A 17898-nucleotide genomic window follows, 5' to 3' on the forward strand; every position below is an offset into this window, starting at 1 on the left:
TTTCGCCATACTGCCAGCATCATCGTCTAGGTGCTTATCACTAGAATATCACTCACTCTCCATTCTTACTTATAAATACATTCGCTTCACACATTCATTCCTCTACTATATACAACTATTTACATACAAACTTACAACTAATGGATGGATCAGTACTCCTGTATTCCTGCCATCCTTATAGCTTAACCGAAATTAAAATCATCGTAATCCTTCTCTAATCATTTTCTTCCATTCATTCTAATCGGTTATAACTTTTAAGTACACTTATATTTCTTAGCTAGCTCTGCTACAGATTTAAGCACATAGATGTTGGTGGAGAATATTATGTCTTCGTAGCGAAATGGTGCATCTAAATACCTGTATAAGTCGTCGAAACATTCGTTTCCTTTCTACTACATAACGTGGACATATCCATTATTATATTGTCCTGAAATCCTCCTCCTCATTGCAATCTACGCAAATAGGAGAGGTGGACCTTTTGTTGATTTTGTGAAGGTACGATCCACACACCGCGTGGTTCGCTCTCAGCCTGCTTATTGTCGTAACAACCCATTTATTTTAGTGACAGTTCCCTTAAACCATGTGGTTGTCTTAGGTAACTGATCTGCCATAGTTTTATAGAATCTCCCTTTATTACCATTACTGTAACGTACACTAAGATCCATTTATAAGAACTATTTTTTTTTTTTTTTTTTGGAACTCAAGATATCACAAAATGAAGATGTCTGGGGAACATCTGGAAATCTTTCTCTACGTCTCGACGATAATATTAGCAAGATAGATTATATAGAGTTCCAGCTTTGGATCTATTTTTCTTCAATTGAATACATTCTGTACGCGCATGCGCAGCAAGAAATTCGGCCCGGAAATGAATAACCGGTATGGAAATAGTATTCACGCAACATACTGATCAAATCTAATAAATTCGTTGAGATAGAACAGCATGCAAACTAGCTAGGGGCTGATTGTTCAGCGTAGCGAATGCTATCTAGCGGAAGATACTAGAATTAGAACGTGGATTCAGATGTTTTGTTTTTAGAAATGGCAGAACTCAGATGAAGGCATTCCAATAAGGTCCCTTACTTAGTCACCTTGGGGTTAACAGATTCTAGGAACTGAACTCTCTTTAGATTCTGTCAAGATTGGTCGATACTGGAACGAGAGATTGCATCTTAAATCTAACCTCTCGTCCATGAACTATGACAAAAGTTTAGCTAGCCTGCCGTTAGGGAATAATACAGCCTTGAAGTGATTAAGTGATAAGGCACACTAGTTTGATTTTTACGAGATAGTGAATCAATTTAGAGTCTTTTTTTTTTATTTTTTTTTTAAACAAATTTCTGTTGATTCAGAGAAAGTTGATTCAGACTTTCACGATTGTTATTTTAAAAATTTAAATTTTCTATTGATTATATAAAAAAGCAAAAAGAAGTATTGCATACTTGTTGCTAACGACTTCTTAATCAAACAATAATATAAACACCAGCTGGGAATAATATTGGTAATGATTAAAATAATATTTAATTTCATTATTTAGAAAGTACGGTGAAATTAACTCTTTTTTTTTTATTATTGTATTAAACAAAATAATAGGACTTATTTAATAAATACTTTAATAATTACTTGCAATTAAATAATTAATATAACAGCTGATAGTTTATAGTCGTCGATTTTTAGAAGAGCAATTATCCTTAAAATAGCATCAGCTGTACCGCAGGAGGTTATTTGCTGGTTATATTTGTATTCTTTGTATGACGTGCTGTCAAAAACTAGGTTAGGTTAGGTAAAAAAAAAATGGCTGCCAATGTTCTCTTTAATCTTCATGCATAAATTACACATATTACGTAGATCTCTGTATTTTTTTTTATATATATATAAACCTAATTTTAGGGCAATTCTAGGAGTGAGGTGACAATTTCTATCCATTTTGTTTATTCCTCTGCGTTTATCCCTTGATTTGGCTTTCTATTTACAAGTATCCCTTCGTTTCAGGACCCCACCTAACGTAACTACATCTCCTTGCAAAGATATAATGAATCTTCAGTTTGCTAGATGGTCGTAAACAATTTTTAATGACAGTTCATTAGTTTTTATTTTAATTCTTTATAATTATTATTGTCTGAAGATAAAAACCAAATAAAGAAAAAAAGGCAGCTGTAAAATAGTTTCACTACAAAATTGAAAGTTAGTAATTAATAAATCGTGATCAACAGGTAGGTAAGTGGTGGTGGTAGGGGGGGAGCAGTCCCCTGTGGTCCTTGAGCGTGATTCATTAAGTTTAATTCCTTAAAAATCCAACTTCCGATTGGGTCTAATATAAACTGAAATTGAAAATGTGTGGGTTAAGTCAGCTTTGCTGCACAATATGGTTGATTTTGCCTGTCTTAACATGCATGTTTATTGTATCCCCCGACCAGTTTCGGATTTTCATCCATTATCAGAGGTAGATTACTCAGTTTGGTGTGGAGATTTCATCTTTATTTACGAGTCAGCAATTGTAGCCCGGAAGTATAACTCTTGGGGTACGTCAGGTTTATTGCGATATTTTATTCTTAAGGCACATAACAGGAAGGAGAAAATTCGATTTTTTTATTTTTAGTATTTTCTCTTTCTAAAAAAGGGAAGTGGATCGTGTCGAATTTTCCATTTCGTTTTCACCGGAAGTATCCATTTTAAGGCTCAAAAAAGTTATTATTTATTTATTTTTACTAATTGATTTACCCAAAAATTGTAGAAACTTCATACTTAATATTAAGTTTTTAAGTTATTTTTAAAATTGTTGACGTTAAGCTTTTAGACGTAACCATGCAACCGGAAGTACTGTCACAGTACATAGTATTTTTTGAGATTTCCTTGAAGAAAACGCCTCTTCTTTAAGAGAGATTAGCTTTTCTCCTTAAGCATCTCTACTGGAAGAAGGTGCTGCTGCGATTGTGGTATCCTGTTAGCCCTTCTCTGAGCGGCCACAAAATAAAAGTCACTCCGTCTATACAGTTTAAGATTGTATTACGGCCATTGCTAGAATTTCAAATTATTAGGAAATTTAGTGATCCGGACGAGCGATTTTTCAGAATAGGTTCCTGTGTTTGTATATTTCGAAACGGCCTAATAGATATGCTGTTATTATTTCTTAATTAACGGAATAAGAGAACGTGTGAGTTGTCCTCTGCGGCAGATTTTGTTTTTTGGCCAATGAAAAGTGCTTTTGAAAAAAAGAGTACTAGGCAGATAACCGGAAGTTACACGCACGGAGATCATTGGCCAGGAAGTTTTAGCATCTTGTCTAATTTTTAGCTAATTATGGAGTTGGTAGCAGTGACTACAAGTGCATGTATATACGCGTGAAGACAAGGCAGTTGGTAGACATGTTGGCTGTTCCCCTCCTCCTCCTCCTCCAGAGGCGTGCCCAGTTCCAGCACCAAATATAGCACCACATTCCTTGCATTCCAGTCGATTCACCTTGACACCTACTCTTGCAGGCTAACCACTCGCTACAGTACCAGTTCTGTTCCTGCTGTGATGGGGGAGCCTCTTAAACAGTATTTCCATCTCTTTGTTCCCTTTGTTGGAAACGAAAATGCTGCAGCCAATTATACCGGCCTAGGAGTTCGTGACCTCACGCATTGCATGCAGCAAGGAATTCTATAGTTGGACATCGCTAACCTATTTTTGGAGCACCATTGTATAAATAGAACTGTACAGTAGAAATGGAGTCAGCTTTTAATATAAATATAAAGCACTCACTCACACTTACTGTTGCAAGGCGCCACGGTAGCCGAGCGGGTTAAGAGGCGAGACCTGCCAAGCTAATATGTATTGCTGGTTAATGGGTTCGATTCCCCTGGTCTAGGCCTTGGATTTTATTTAATGGTTAATATGAGAAATTTATAGTAAAGTATGTCAGGCGGTTAGATAGTCTAGAACCGCAAAGCTAAGATGTATTGCTGGTTTAGTGGGTTCGATTCCCGGTCTTAGGCCTTGAATTTTATTTAATGGTTAATAAAATATAAATTTACAGTAAAGTACGTATGTTTGCTAGCCGCCTCCGTCCACGACACGTAATTGGTAGTTGGACGTTAAGCCCCGCCTGAAAAAATAGGCGATAACTTACTGTTGCGTCCAATTTTCCAAACCGGAAGTATTACGCTTGGCCGTCACAATTTAGCTAGAGGAAGTGGAAAATCACAGATAACGCAACTAAATAAATTAGAAAATATTATTATTATTATTTTGCGTACACGCAAGAAAATTGAGTAAGTCATTGGAAAAATTGCCAGAAATTAATGATGACCTAATCAAAGAAATCAGCTGACAGTTGAATATATAGCCTGAATAATAAAATATAACCTAATTCATTCGCTTGCGATGTACGTTCTTATTTAACAGCACAAAATTATAGTAACCAGCTGGTTAGCAAGTGCAGTGATTGTATGATAGTCAGGTGACGTGAGCAGTGACGTACAAAAATGTAACAATATTTACAATTGTAATCATTATAATTCACTTTTACCTGTTACGTAAATTGCCCATATATATTATGTATTTATTACTGAATTAAGTTGCTTAAGCGAGTGTACACATATGTATAGTTGGTCGAGTTTTACACAGTCGAAATTATTTACTATTTCCTACTCAATGACGTAGCTTCCTGTTTTAGGGCTTACCGGCCTGCCCAAAAATATTTGTACAGATATTTCAAATGATTGCAAAGTGTGGCTCGCGGGTCGCAGGACGCAGATTGTCTACAGCTGTTCTATGTAAACGTAAACGTGCGTCATTACCACCTTTGTAAGTACTCGTACTATTAGGAATTCAATATTTAATTGAAAATTAATGACGTGATTTTTTTTAAATTTAATTACGTAGATTTTTATGGCAACAGGAAGTCAGTTGTTACGTGCCTTGTGACGTGTAAGTATGTTCGTACCCTGACCGCTGGATCCTCAAAGACTTTAGGGAAGAAGCTGAGACTTTGACAGGTTACAGAATATTAACCATTTATTCGAAAATGAGAATAGATTGTTAACTGTCAATGACGTCATCTTCCCCTCCAGCTGGATAATTTAATAATAAAGTTTTTTTTTAAAAAAAAAGCTAAATTGGCTGCGAGCAAAACCACATTTTGCTTTCATTAAGCTCGGTTGCCATGGAGAACATCATGCTCTTGTTAATTAAGCTCGGATGCCCTGGCGGTTGGTCGTTTTAATAAACAAACTCTCAAGGTTAATTCGCTGTTCGTATTCACTTCCTGCTGAAAACTTTTTATTATAATTTTCGACTTTTAGTAACTTTCACGATAAGGTCTTATTATTGATTTTATCTTCACAACAATAAGTTTGTTGTTGATCTCGATAATAAATCTGAAGAAATCCATGCCTTAATGTGAACAAACAAATCTCAGGATTAGTTAGATCCGGTTCTGACATGGTGAGAAGGTCCTGTTTAAAAAAAAAAAAAAATGACGGAAATTCACAGCCTCTTAAAATATTCTGTGAGAGGTTCCCCAAAGATCAAAAGAAACAGGGATAACAGTATGGGTGAGCCTGTGGGGTTCATTCATATTTCAAAGATGGCGCCTCATGTGGGAGGGTTCCATGAGGGAGGAGTGTACGACCAATAGGATTGCGCAGACAGTTTGAACTTCTGTGTTCCTTTTTTTAATTGGAGCGGAAATTTTAACTGCACACGTATACACACACAACACTTTTTCTAAAGTCCTCAAACTGGGTACTTCCGGTATTACTGTATATTGAAAATTCTTCTTGTTCTTAGTACTTCCTCTTAATATCAGTACGAAAGAACTTCAAGTTAAAAAAAAAAAATCGCGTAAAAGTTAGAACCGGAAATCCTAATGTGGGAGTGACTGGCAATTATATATCAAGTCTCCACAGACAAAAGAAAGGTTGCGATAATTGGAAATATTACTTATATAACAGCGGTTAGTTTACTGATTCTCGATATATGTGATGATATCGATTGCAATGAGTGAAGAGCACTGTCTGTCCAGCACGCGGGAGATAGCACTCAGTCCGTGACATGCTAATGGTAAAAGCTTGTTCTACAACGGTAACATTTACCTATGTGTTTAATGCATCGGCACCCTCAGCGCTTACTCAGACGAAAAAATAATCTCTTAATAAAGAAAAAGCGGAAGTGGAAACTCACACAGGAACTCCTCTTTAGTTTTCCAGCATTTTCCTCGATAGTTTTAAGGCCACAACTAGTACTTAAAGGTTACAATGCACAGAGTAAAACCTAGGGAAAAAGTAATAACAAATATTCTTCAAAATCTTTTTATTTTTAATAAAAATACGTGAAAATTTTTCTGTTCTTACCATTATTGAGCACAATCTTCTAAATATCACAAAAATTGGTAATGATTTTTATTAAAATGAAATTTAAGAGGGAAACCTTTTTCCCTGTAGGTAAATTTAAGTGTATAATATACGAGTGGCAACACTGTTGAGGGCGAGTGTAAGAAGGGATGTCAGTTTTGGGGTAGTAAGAGTGGGAGGTAGCAAGTGGCGCTCCTTATGTTATGTTGCTTTATTTTATGTATTATGTTATGTGCAAGTGAATAAACCCAACTTATGTTATATTGGTGTTTAATTCAACCCTTCAGTATTCAACGTATATAATTTTTGTTTTGTTTTTTCTCTAATTTTTACACCCCCAAACTGCGCAAAATTCAAAGAAGCAGCGTACGAGAAAATGATAAAGTTAATGGGCAATTTTATTTATCGTGAAATGGCGCTTCCGGTTTAAAAATAAAAAATAAAATAAATTCGCCATTTTTAGTGTATTAAGGTAGCGTAATGTAATCGATGTGTATACTAATCGAAAATTTGATTCGATTGTAATTCTTTTCTTTATTTATAATCGATAAACGAAAGTCATAGTGTTGTTTGTTTTAGCCCTGTTTTCGTGTAGTAAGTTATACAAAACAGAAAGTTGTTTTAGAATGGAGTTATTTAGCTTTGGGAGGGTGGTTGGTAGCTAGTGAACTGCAGTCAGCTGTTCTGGGACAATTAGGGCACGGTAATGGTGTACAACTGCCTTCTAAATAGAGAGTATCTCACTCACACACAGAGTGTCTCTCCTTTTACACACAACACACAGCGACAAACTGGAATTGAGCATGGTACAGTCGATTTATTTGTTCAGCTATTTGGTGCGCCAATATTTGAATACGTAGTAGCGGACCTACGTATACAACCTTTTCACTCTATAAAATAGCCCTCACTGCTGCATCCTCGTGGACTCTGCTGGTACTGCCCATTTTTTTGAATGGCCAAACAACTAGACAAATTCTATTTTCACAATTACCTTTTCATGGCAATCATTTCCTTGACTGCCATTGAAATTTAGGATGATGGGAAAGGTGATGATTTCATGAGATTTGACTAATTTAAGGACATGGTTTTTCTTTTATTCAGTGTTTTTTTTCCGGGGTTTTAGGAATGCGCGTGTGCCTCCAAGGGATCAGCTTAACACCTTCCTGTGTAGAGTGGAAGGGATAAAAAGGAAATCTTGTCTGCAATAAAAGGAGAGATGACATGAGATGTTACGGCTAATAATGACAATAGCAAGGAAATACAAGCGAGAATTATGGGCAGGCAATAGGTGCTTCTAGTCCTTGCAGAAGGTGCTGCGCTTTAGAACTCTATCGAGAGAAGCCAAATTGCATGCTCATAAAACGATTTTGCTACCTATTGTGGATGTATAGGGAGCGAAACATGGACTCTTACCAAGGAGGATGAGCGCCTTCTTAATGTCTAGGAGCGTAAGATTTTAAGAAGAATATACGGCCCCATTCTGGAAGGGGGGACAGATGGAGGATAAGGACCAACAAGGAAGTCATAGATCTTTATGCTGATCAGGACCTAGTAGTTGGCGTTATCAAACAAGGACGAATTAGATGGTTGGGTCACTTGGATCGACTGAGGGATGAAAGAATTTAACCAAAAAACATCCAGGAGGGGCTAGAAGGAGAGAGGAGAAGGCCCCGGTTTGTGATGGCTGGACACTATGGAGCAAGATCTAAAAGAATTGGGCGTAAGAAGTTGGAGAAGAGCGGCCCAAGAGAGAGGCGAATGGCACGATATTATTGAGGTGGCCAAAGTCCTTCTTGGACTGTAGTGCCGAACAAGAAGAAGAAGAAGAAGATGACGTATGGAAAACACCCTGGTTTGGCCCCTGTCTCTAAGCCAATGAGAATGTCCCCCTCTCTACCAATAGTCAAAATAAATAAACACACCGGAAGTCATCTTCAGAACCCATCGATCACGCAACTAACAATCGTTCGTTGTGCTCCGTTTAAGGCACCCTTAAGGACGCTTTCCTAATCCAGAAATGAATTTCCCCGGTTTTCCACTCCTACGTTGTTAACATGCTTTGAAAACTATTGCAGAACTAATAACCAATCATAAATTAGATGCTTTGATCAGCTTAAGTCACTGATGAAAATTATTGACCAAAATAAGGCCTTTCTGGTTTGGGTACCTGGTCATTCAGGACATAAGGGTGAACGAAGTGGCAGATTTATTGGCTGGGGAAAGGCTCTGCGGGACACTTCGTTGGCCCGGAGACCTGTTTTGGGGTTTCGAAGTGTGTTAAGACTGTGGCCATTAACTTATCGGTGCAGAATAGGTCTCAGGTGAGGTGGCTCAACACCACTGGGCAGAGACAGGCGAAGGAGTTCATTAGGAGCTATTTGCCGAGGCTGACCGCAGAATTAATCCGTCAAGGCCGCGTGGGGCTATAAGGATAATATTGTAGGCCTATTAACTGGGCCACTGCAGGCTCAGAAAACACATGCATTGCATGGAACCTGGTAGGTTCTGTCAGGAAGAGGAGGAAACGGCCAGTGCGAGGGGCTAGTCTGGCAAGGCCTGAGGAGCTTTACCCAGGGAGTCAGTCTCCAGCATTAAGAGTCTGATTAAACGGACAGGTCTGAAGGGCGAGCTTTAAAGTGAGGGGAGCCATAATAGATCCAAAGGGCTCGCAGTGACGTAGGCTTTAAAGGCCGCCCTATTAGAATCTAATCTAACTCCTTCCTGTGTAGAGTGGAAGGGGTAAAAAAGGAAATCTTGTCTGCAACAAAAAGGAGTAATGACGTAGGGAAAACACCCAGTCTCTAAGCCAATGAGAATGCTCATCTCTCTCTCTCTCTCTCTCTCTCTACCAACAGTCAAAGTAAATAAACAAACCGGAAGTCATCTTCAGAACCCATCGATTACATAGGTTAACGCAACCTACATATAGGTTATCGTTCGGTGTGCTTCCTGTTTATTAAGGTACACTTAAGTATGCTTTCGTATTCCAGAACGCAGCTAAGTTGTTAACATGCTTTGAAAACTATTGCACAACTTATGATAGCGATCTTTAAATTAGATGCTTTGAAGTATTCACATTTCAGCTTACGTCACAGATTAAAATGGCCGCCAGCCCATACCCTAATTTTGCCTTTTTTTTTTTTTTTTTTTTTTTTTTTTTTTTTTTTTTTTTTTTTTTTTTTTCCTCTGGCTCTACGGTCCTCGAAGGACCTTGGCCTCCTCTAACACCTTTCCCCACTCCTCTCTTACTAAGGCAACTCTTCTCCATGTTCTCACTCCCAAACTCCGAACATCTTCCTCTACATCATCCAGCCACCTAATCCTCGGCCTTCCTCTTTTTCTCGCCCCCCCTGGGTGTCCATTCATTATCTTCCTGGGAATTCGGGAATCTTCCATTCTTACCAAATGGCCTAGCCATCTCAATCTTCCCCTCTTAATGAAACCTACCAAATCCTGCTCCTGGTACAGCTTTCTTATTTCTTCGTTTTTCCTGATTCTGTACCTTTCCCCTTCTTTCACGGGGCCAAAAATTTTCCTCAGAATCTTCCTCTCCCAGGAATTAATCAATTTTCCATCCTCCTTGGTCAACACCCACGTTTCACTGGCATACGTAACCACTGGCCTCAATATGCTTTTATAGACGGTTAGTTTTGCCTCCCTTGATAGTTCTCGAAAACTTAAGACTTTCTGTAGTGCCCAGAAACACCTATTGCCTGCCGTTAACCTGCCTTTTATTTCTACACTCACTTCATTTTTATCGGTTAAAACGGCCCCTAAATATTTGAAAGATGCAACCCTCTCAAAATTGTACGGTGCGCATATAGGCGACTCATCACTACCAAGGTTTCTTCGAGAACACACCATAAACTTTGTCTTCGTCTGATTTATTTTTAAGCCCAGTTCCTTCGAAGCCGCTTCAAATTCTTGAAAAGAACCCGCCAGAGCTGCTCTGGTTCTTCCAGTCAAGACGACATCGTCCGCGTATGCCATATGTTGGCTTAACCGATTATAGATTGTGCCATTGGGGCTTGTCCGTATGGCTCTTACAGCCTTTTCTAACGCTAAATTAAACAGCAATGGGGAGAGGGGATCCCCCTGCCGCAAGCCTTTACTTAAGAGAAAAAGTTCCGAGGTCCTACCTTGCACCTTCACACATCCTTTTGTGCCGGATAATGTCATTCCGGTGAGCCGGATCAATTTCGCTGGGATGCCAAACTGCTTCATACACAACAGCAGCTCCTTCCTTTCTAAACTGTCATAAGCCTGTTGAAAGTCGATAAAAAGATGATGGAGAGTAACATCATACTCATATGTTTTTCCCATCATCATTCTCATGGCAGATATATGGTCAGTCGTAGACCTACCTGGTCTAAACCCGCTCTGGTACTCCCCAATTATTTTCTCCGCCCTAACCTAACCTAACCTAACCTAACCTAACCTAACCTAACCTAACCTAACCTAACCTAACCTAACCTAACCTAACCTAACCTAACCTAACCTAACCTAACCTAACCTAACCTAATTTTGCCTTATTTAGTACAAACATCTTGTTGTTAGAAATACTTATTTTTTTCTCGTTTTAACTGAATATTAACAATAACAATTATTGTTTTTTTTACAGCAACAAGAACCACAGCCTCACAACAATAACAGTTCTGAGGAACAATCTGGTAAGTGGATAACAGTATTTTTAACAGTCTTGTTGATTTGCTTTCTCCTGTATTTCTTCTATTTAATTACGTAGATTCTCGCTTCCGTTAAATCGTTTCTTTTTACTGCCTCTTCACTGTTCACATTAAGAAGACGACTTAATTTAATTACCACTAAAATAGACAATAAATCAGAAATAAGTTTTTTTTTTAATATTTATTTTCATTTACGATGAACGAAAGTAAAAATTTCCTTCCGCCATGTTACCTAATTGATTACTTTTCCATTTTATCTTTTCCAACACGTAATTTCAATCGTAATTTTTATTATCTTGTTTTATTATGTATTTTTCTTTATAATTTTATGAAGTAATAAAATGTATAAGATCCCAAACCAGTTCTTGGAATGACATGATGTCTTCGTGTACACGTAACAGTCGTCTTCCGCTACATGGTGATGAGAACATCTGTTTTAGATCCTTCTAAAACTACCGACTAAATACGTCATCAATAGTGTTTACATTTTAATGTATTTCTTTCTCTTGGTAAATATTGCGATCGAGTTACATTTCCGAAATAGTCTTCACCGGAATTAATAGCATTTAAGGGGGTTGGTACAACTGTATGGTCTTGTGGTTTATATTTTTTTACCGGAAGGAAATTCCAAAACCGGAAGTGCCATTTGGCTGAACGTATTTTCCCCTATTTGGGGGGGGGAATTTTCTCGAAAATACCTCGTCCAAATTTTCTATCGATCCTGTAACCTGTAATCCAGAATTTGAAGGAAAAGTGGGAATTAGAGTCGTAAAAAAAAAAAAAAAATCGGGAAAGTTTAATGCAGTTTATTCTAATAGAACTAGAAAACTAGTATTTCTATTGTTTTAAAACAAACTGTTAAATAGACACACCTGTCTGCAAACTGTAGGTATTTACCTGTAATCTAATAAGTAATAGCACCGAGAACTAACCCACTTAAAGGAGCTGTGTGGTATTATAAGGAAACAGCGGTTGGGCAGCAGTTATAGTGCTTCCTCCGCTCTGGGCTTATTGTGTTCTGAGAGTAGCAAAGAGAGAGTGTGTCCGGCCGGCGGGGTATCTTCTTAATAGTTGGGAGTGATTGGACAGAGCAGGAGAGCAGCAGTCTCGGCTATCGGGATACCATGTTCTCGGAGAATCCTCAACAGCCACAACAGCAGAAACAGTCTTCGGCAATCTTGCGCAAAGTACAATACTTTGAGGCCATCATTAATGGTAATTGTTCTTGTAATTTTTCTGTTGAAAATTAAGTTAGGTTGTTTAGGTTCCCCTAGTGTTGGCTGGAATCGAGGATATTTCTCTTGAAAATTTTGTATTTTCATTTCCTTTTAACTTCCGATTGGAGTAAGTGGTGACCATCTTGATCACAGGGAAAGCATGTCCTGTAACTTCCACTTTCCACTACCCTCCAGGATCTAACTCACCGAATTCCTACCAACTCCGAACATTTCCGCAATAATTTAATTCTCATCTACTCTTTACATTTTGTAACCGTACATTATCTCCAGGAACGGCCTCCCAAATCTATGGGCGTACTGTGCTAACGGAAATGCCAAGGAACCATTTTCCAGAAATTGAACAAACCATTGAGCCAAGAGATATGTCCGGTCTCTCGAATCTTTCAACATACCCTATTATTAACAACTTCTCCCCTTAACGTTAAGCAAAAGATTTCCGTAATTATAGTCAAAACTATGCGGAAAACGTTGTGTTTCCGTTTAAATGATTTATCCCCCCCCAAAAAAAAAACTTTGAAAATGAAATTTATGTTCCGGTGACGTTGACCTTTTTTAATTACGGCGGGTACATGAAGTCACACGCGTCTCAGAGAGAGATGAGTGTTTGTTCTTCTCTTCATCCTCCTCATCTGCAATTATTGGAGAGGAAATATAAATGGTTGATAGGATGAAAGAAATTAATGCCAGTTTTAGTCATTATAAACTTTTATTATGCCGAGCTTTCGACCTAGGGACTAGGTCCATCCTCAGGGCTGTGGAACATATTTACAGTGTGTTAACAATTATTCTTTTACTATGAATATGTATAATGTGACAAAATTTACAAAATTATTTACCTAATGTAATATTTTACATCATTAAAGGGTTGGTGTGTCTTTTGTCTTGTCTGTTCATGGACTGAGTGTGATTGTGTTAGGTTGTGTGGAAGTCAGTGTTGCCAATTGTCAAGTATTTTTGTAGTAAGTTGGCGTATATGTTGTTTAAATTGTTGGTGTCTTTTTTTTTTAATTTATTTTGTTATTTACAATCTGTATAAATATATACAACAAGTAAATAGGAGGTGAATGAGATGAACTGGTGCGGGAGGAGAGCAGGAGGAGGAGGTAGGACTCTCTATAGGAGAGAGGAGATTATGTGGAGGAGAGAGAAGAGCAATAATTTAGGTCTTCAGCCTACAAGGAAGTCGCGGGGCTACTGGCGGTTCAGTCGGCTAGGAGTGTTAGGGATGTCAGAGGAAGCGAGAGTCAGTACAAGAGGATTAGAGCTAGTCGAGAGAGCAGTATGGAATTTTTGATATTTAGTCTTGGCGAGTTGGTCTGTGAAGGGGATGTTGAGGTCGGTATGAAGAGTGAGGTTAGTCACCGTAGAAACTTTATAAAGTTTATAATGACTGAAACTGGCAGTTACTTCTTTCATCCTATTGTAAACTATGATTCAGTCACCAAAAATAATGAACAGTATATGGTTGATGTGAATTTTTCACTTGTTGTGAAATGTTTCACATTTTATTTGTCGCATTAAACAGAAATAGGAGGGAGTACCAGGCATGCGCCCTGAGGTAAAAAAAAAAAGTCCTAAATTTGAAGCACCATATCGTATTTTCAACAAACGTAGTAACGTATGAAATTGAAAACCCAGTCAACTGTCAGGTAATCTGAGGAATTTACCTGTTACTACGCGTAGAACGTGATGAGACGATGAGATGGCCGGGTAATAGAAGAGTCTGCACAGCCTCAGGCGAGTTCCCAGCGAAGATGATGAGTGTCTGCAATGTGGCCCTTTCCCCAAAGTATCGTAAATCTTCGCCAAATATATTATTATTATCATCCCATCATATAAGAAGCCGATGACACGCCCACTACTTCCGGTTGAAAGGTGTAGTAAACAGGAAGTGAGTACACTTCTGAGAAACGGTGTTTTCCAGTGCCTTTACAATCAAAACTATACGAGTATTTTTTACTTATCTTTTTCTCGCTCACTTTCTAACCTGTGATGATGACGTTCTCGCAAAATAAAAATCATTTAAAAAAAGAAACAGTTTAACACTTTCGCTAGCAGTAAATTTATCTGAATATTCGATCTTTACTTTCGCTGCATACACTATTTCGATTATTACCATTATTTGACCATATCGACAGTTGTAACACATATACATATGTTTAAAATTATTACTTTTACTTTTGTACCAAGAAGTGCGTGCACTTTTATGCCAGGAAATGCAAAAACACACTGAGCTTTTAATTCAAGTTTGATTTCAAGGAATGTGTGGTTAAGAGCCCTTCTGGGCGAAGGAAGTAGTTGGGCATAGCTTATAAAGACCCATTTCCGGGTAATGTCCTGGAAAAGTTTTGTTTCCGGCGCATCGACGTCCTATGGTCATGGGTTGGTTTAATGAAAATGTAATTACTTTAAACTGTAGTTCTCTAGATTTTTTCCCAATGTTGAGAAGACCTAAAGTGGTGAAAATTCATTTTCTAATGTTTCCCTAAAGATCGCCAATACTTTCCTTGATCTTCAATCATATAACACCGAGATTGGGAAAATCGTGTTTAAAATTTGGAAAAATCCATTAAGTTAATTCGCACTTCCGGTAGGGGCTGAATTTGTGAAGTGGGGGGGGGGGGGGTTGATACCTAAATGGAATACAAGAAGTCGTAAGAGTCTTATTTGGCGAGAAAAAAAAGTTAAGTAAAGTAATCGCCTATTTTTTCAGGCGGGGCTTAACGTCTAACTACCATTTACTAGGTGTCGTGGACGGAGGCGACTAGCAAACATACTTTACTATTTCTCATTTAACCATTAAATAAAATCCAACCCCTAGACCAGGGGAATCGAACCCATGACCACAATGCATTATTAGCTTTGCAGGTCTCGGCTCTTAACCCGCCCGGCTACCGTGGTGCCTATTTGGCGAACTATAAATAATAACAATAAAATAGAAACAAAATGGACGTGTGACTATGTTAATAAAAAATAGTCTGCAGAGTATACTAACCTTGACAATCGTTCTTTATATCAGAAAAATAAATAAAAAAATAAAAAAATTGTAAATACAAATATGATGATTGTAGAAGAATCGTGACTGTCTCTAGGCGGCCAGCATGTTGCACGGTGCCTACAATCCGCGACTGTTAGTATCCTTCTGACCTTCGACCACAGCTCAATTGATACCTTGATGCAATACTGTTCTCTCTCTCTCTCTCTCTCTCTCTAGGAATGAGACAATAAGTCTGGCTAAAGGAATCTATAAATAACACGACAGATAAACAAAGAGTAATCGAACAATGGGATTAGGTGGGCCGTGGCGAGCACGACAATAATCAAGCAGGCGTTGGTTATGTTTCGCAACTAATTATTATTGTTCAGAAGTAATTATGGAACTTAATTATCTGTGTAGATGGCAGGGTGTAATTAGAATCTTATTTGTTTTCTTTTTATAATTATTAATCTTTAACCTTTTGTTGGTTACGTCATAATCTCACAATCAAAATAGTAGACAAAGAGCCGTCCTTAGAGGATAGCCCATATAAGACCATGTTTAGATTACGTCCAACCAGATGTTCGCGTGACAGCTTCCGCATGAGGTCTACGTTGATCGTAGCAGAAAAGTGCTCCAAAAGTCCTGCTCCACATCCTAAGATACCCCCAAAGCTCCATATTTCCCAAGCATTCCCTTGAAGGTTTGGCCTAATCCTAGGATTGGACTAGCTTATTGTCGGCCAGTTTCTGACCCAAACCAATCTTCCGGATTATGATTTTGGAAAAAATATTTCGTAAGTATTTTTGCTGTAAGATTTACAAGAATCGGAAGCAATTGTTTTAATGAGAACGGCTTCCTTTTCTGATGAAACTAGATCGCAGTTTAAGCGCAAGGTTTTGTAATAAAAAAAATAGAGATCGGACATTATTAAATTGGTTTGATTAAAACTAACTGACAGACAGAGAAACCAAAAACACCTCAATACACTTGTTGCACTGATGAATCATGTTGATTCCAGTGCCTTCTATATACCAGACGGAATCGGTCCACCAAAGCAAACGTCGAAAACTCTTTAAATAATGGAAACATCATCAAATTAACACCATTTCAACTTTATTTTCTGCTTTGTAAACAAAGAGAAGTCACAGCTGCTAGATCAAGCTGTACGAAGGGGAGGTTTCTAAAGTCCTTACTTTTGTTTTACTGGAAATCCACGAATAAGTACGTAAATCGTGACTGGGTTCACGATCAACTTGCACTCCATCTGGTGTTATCCCGATATTTTTGGACGAATACTTGCTGCCATGCAAGTACAGACCCACTAGTAATTGATTGTCCAGTTGGAACAGAATTCTACGTGGATTCGTATCTTTCACTCATGAAGTGCATAACTTCATACTTTGACACACGTGAGTTTAAGCGCATTACTGCATTAGAACGATACGCATCACCCTATAAGTAAGAGAAGCTTGGAAACGGGCTGCCCAAGGGCGCCAGAACTTTTGAAGCTTAGATTCCATTAGACTTGTCCGGAGATGGTGTCTTTATAGATAGCTCTTGCGACCTTGAGAGGGCTACTACGGCTTGCTGTGCGGCACTTTGTAGAGGTGTTTATTCTAAAACTAGATTCCTCGTCTTCGGAAGGTCAAATGTTTCCGTACCGGTGGTATCTGGTAATCTTTACCAGAGCTTTCTAGGTTTATTCAGTGCACTGGGCGATTGAGTCGTCATGCTCCCTAGTGTCCTGTTACTACCTTATTAGTTTATTATATTAGCATCTGGCAACCTTTAGCCGGATTTGTTGGTCTTCAAGCTCCTGTATCTCTTATGAGATGAGGGGTGGGCGGGGAACAATGGGCATTTTGGATTGCCTGCGTTCCTTCCACTTTTTGGTGGAACCGCCCTTTTAATAAAATCTACGGCTTGCTTTAGAATTACCACACTAAAACCCAAGCTCCTACGATGAAGTCTTTCATTGGGGTAGTTTTGGTCGTTGATAAGCAGGAACGTTTAAAAGAGCAATTGAATGTTCAGTCAAGAATTCAAGGTTAGAAGGAATAACCCGGTAATTATTGGATTATAAGAAAGCTGTGGCGGTTGAGTGCAGTATGTCAGCGTTGGGCTCAACTTCAACCTTCTTTCAACTTCTCTGACCTCTACTTCTCTTAATTTCTACTTCTACATGTGCTCGCGCAGTTCTGCCAACTCTCACTATATCGGATTTCCTTTTTCTTTTTTCTTTTTTTTTTTATCAGAACAACGTACATAATTACTTGTATTATCTATCATAATGGCCGTGGATAGGCTTGCTGTCAGCTGGTTTATGTTTATGTGGACCTCACGGTATGACCTACAACACGTATTCACATACAAACTAACAAGCATCTTCCATAACTTATTATGTTTAAGTGTACATAAATATACATACGTACATACTTCATTTAGAAAGTAAAACGATGTTTATATGGGTGAAAGTAACTCAACAAACATATCCGTCAACTACTAAAGCTAAACCATATGTTAGCAGTGGGTGTGTGTGCCTCTAGGTTATATTGGCATTGATAACCATCCAGCCACGGCTTATTATATCGCAAAAGAAGAACAAAAACCAATATTCAATGGTCCATGACCCTTGATCTTTTGGGCCACCTTCTCAGTAA

The 17898-nt window shown here is 38.3% G+C and overlaps 1 protein-coding gene across 2 annotated transcripts in view; it reads left to right on the forward strand.

The window, feature by feature from the left end:
• LOC141450216 (uncharacterized) overlaps positions 1-17898 on the forward strand; it is a 111353-nt gene that overhangs the window by 50495 nt on the left and 42960 nt on the right. For both annotated transcript variants that reach the window (XM_074120413.1, XM_074120414.1), the window contains exon 4: positions 10957-11005. In XM_074120413.1, coding sequence (XP_073976514.1) covers positions 10957-11005 — 49 coding nt within the window. The remainder of the gene's footprint in view (positions 1-10956; positions 11006-17898) is intronic.

Source organism: Rhodnius prolixus, unplaced genomic scaffold, assembly GCF_049639745.1.
Source record: "Rhodnius prolixus isolate KJV_2025 unplaced genomic scaffold, Rpr scaffold_2, whole genome shotgun sequence".
NCBI lineage: Eukaryota > Metazoa > Arthropoda > Insecta > Hemiptera > Reduviidae > Rhodnius > Rhodnius prolixus.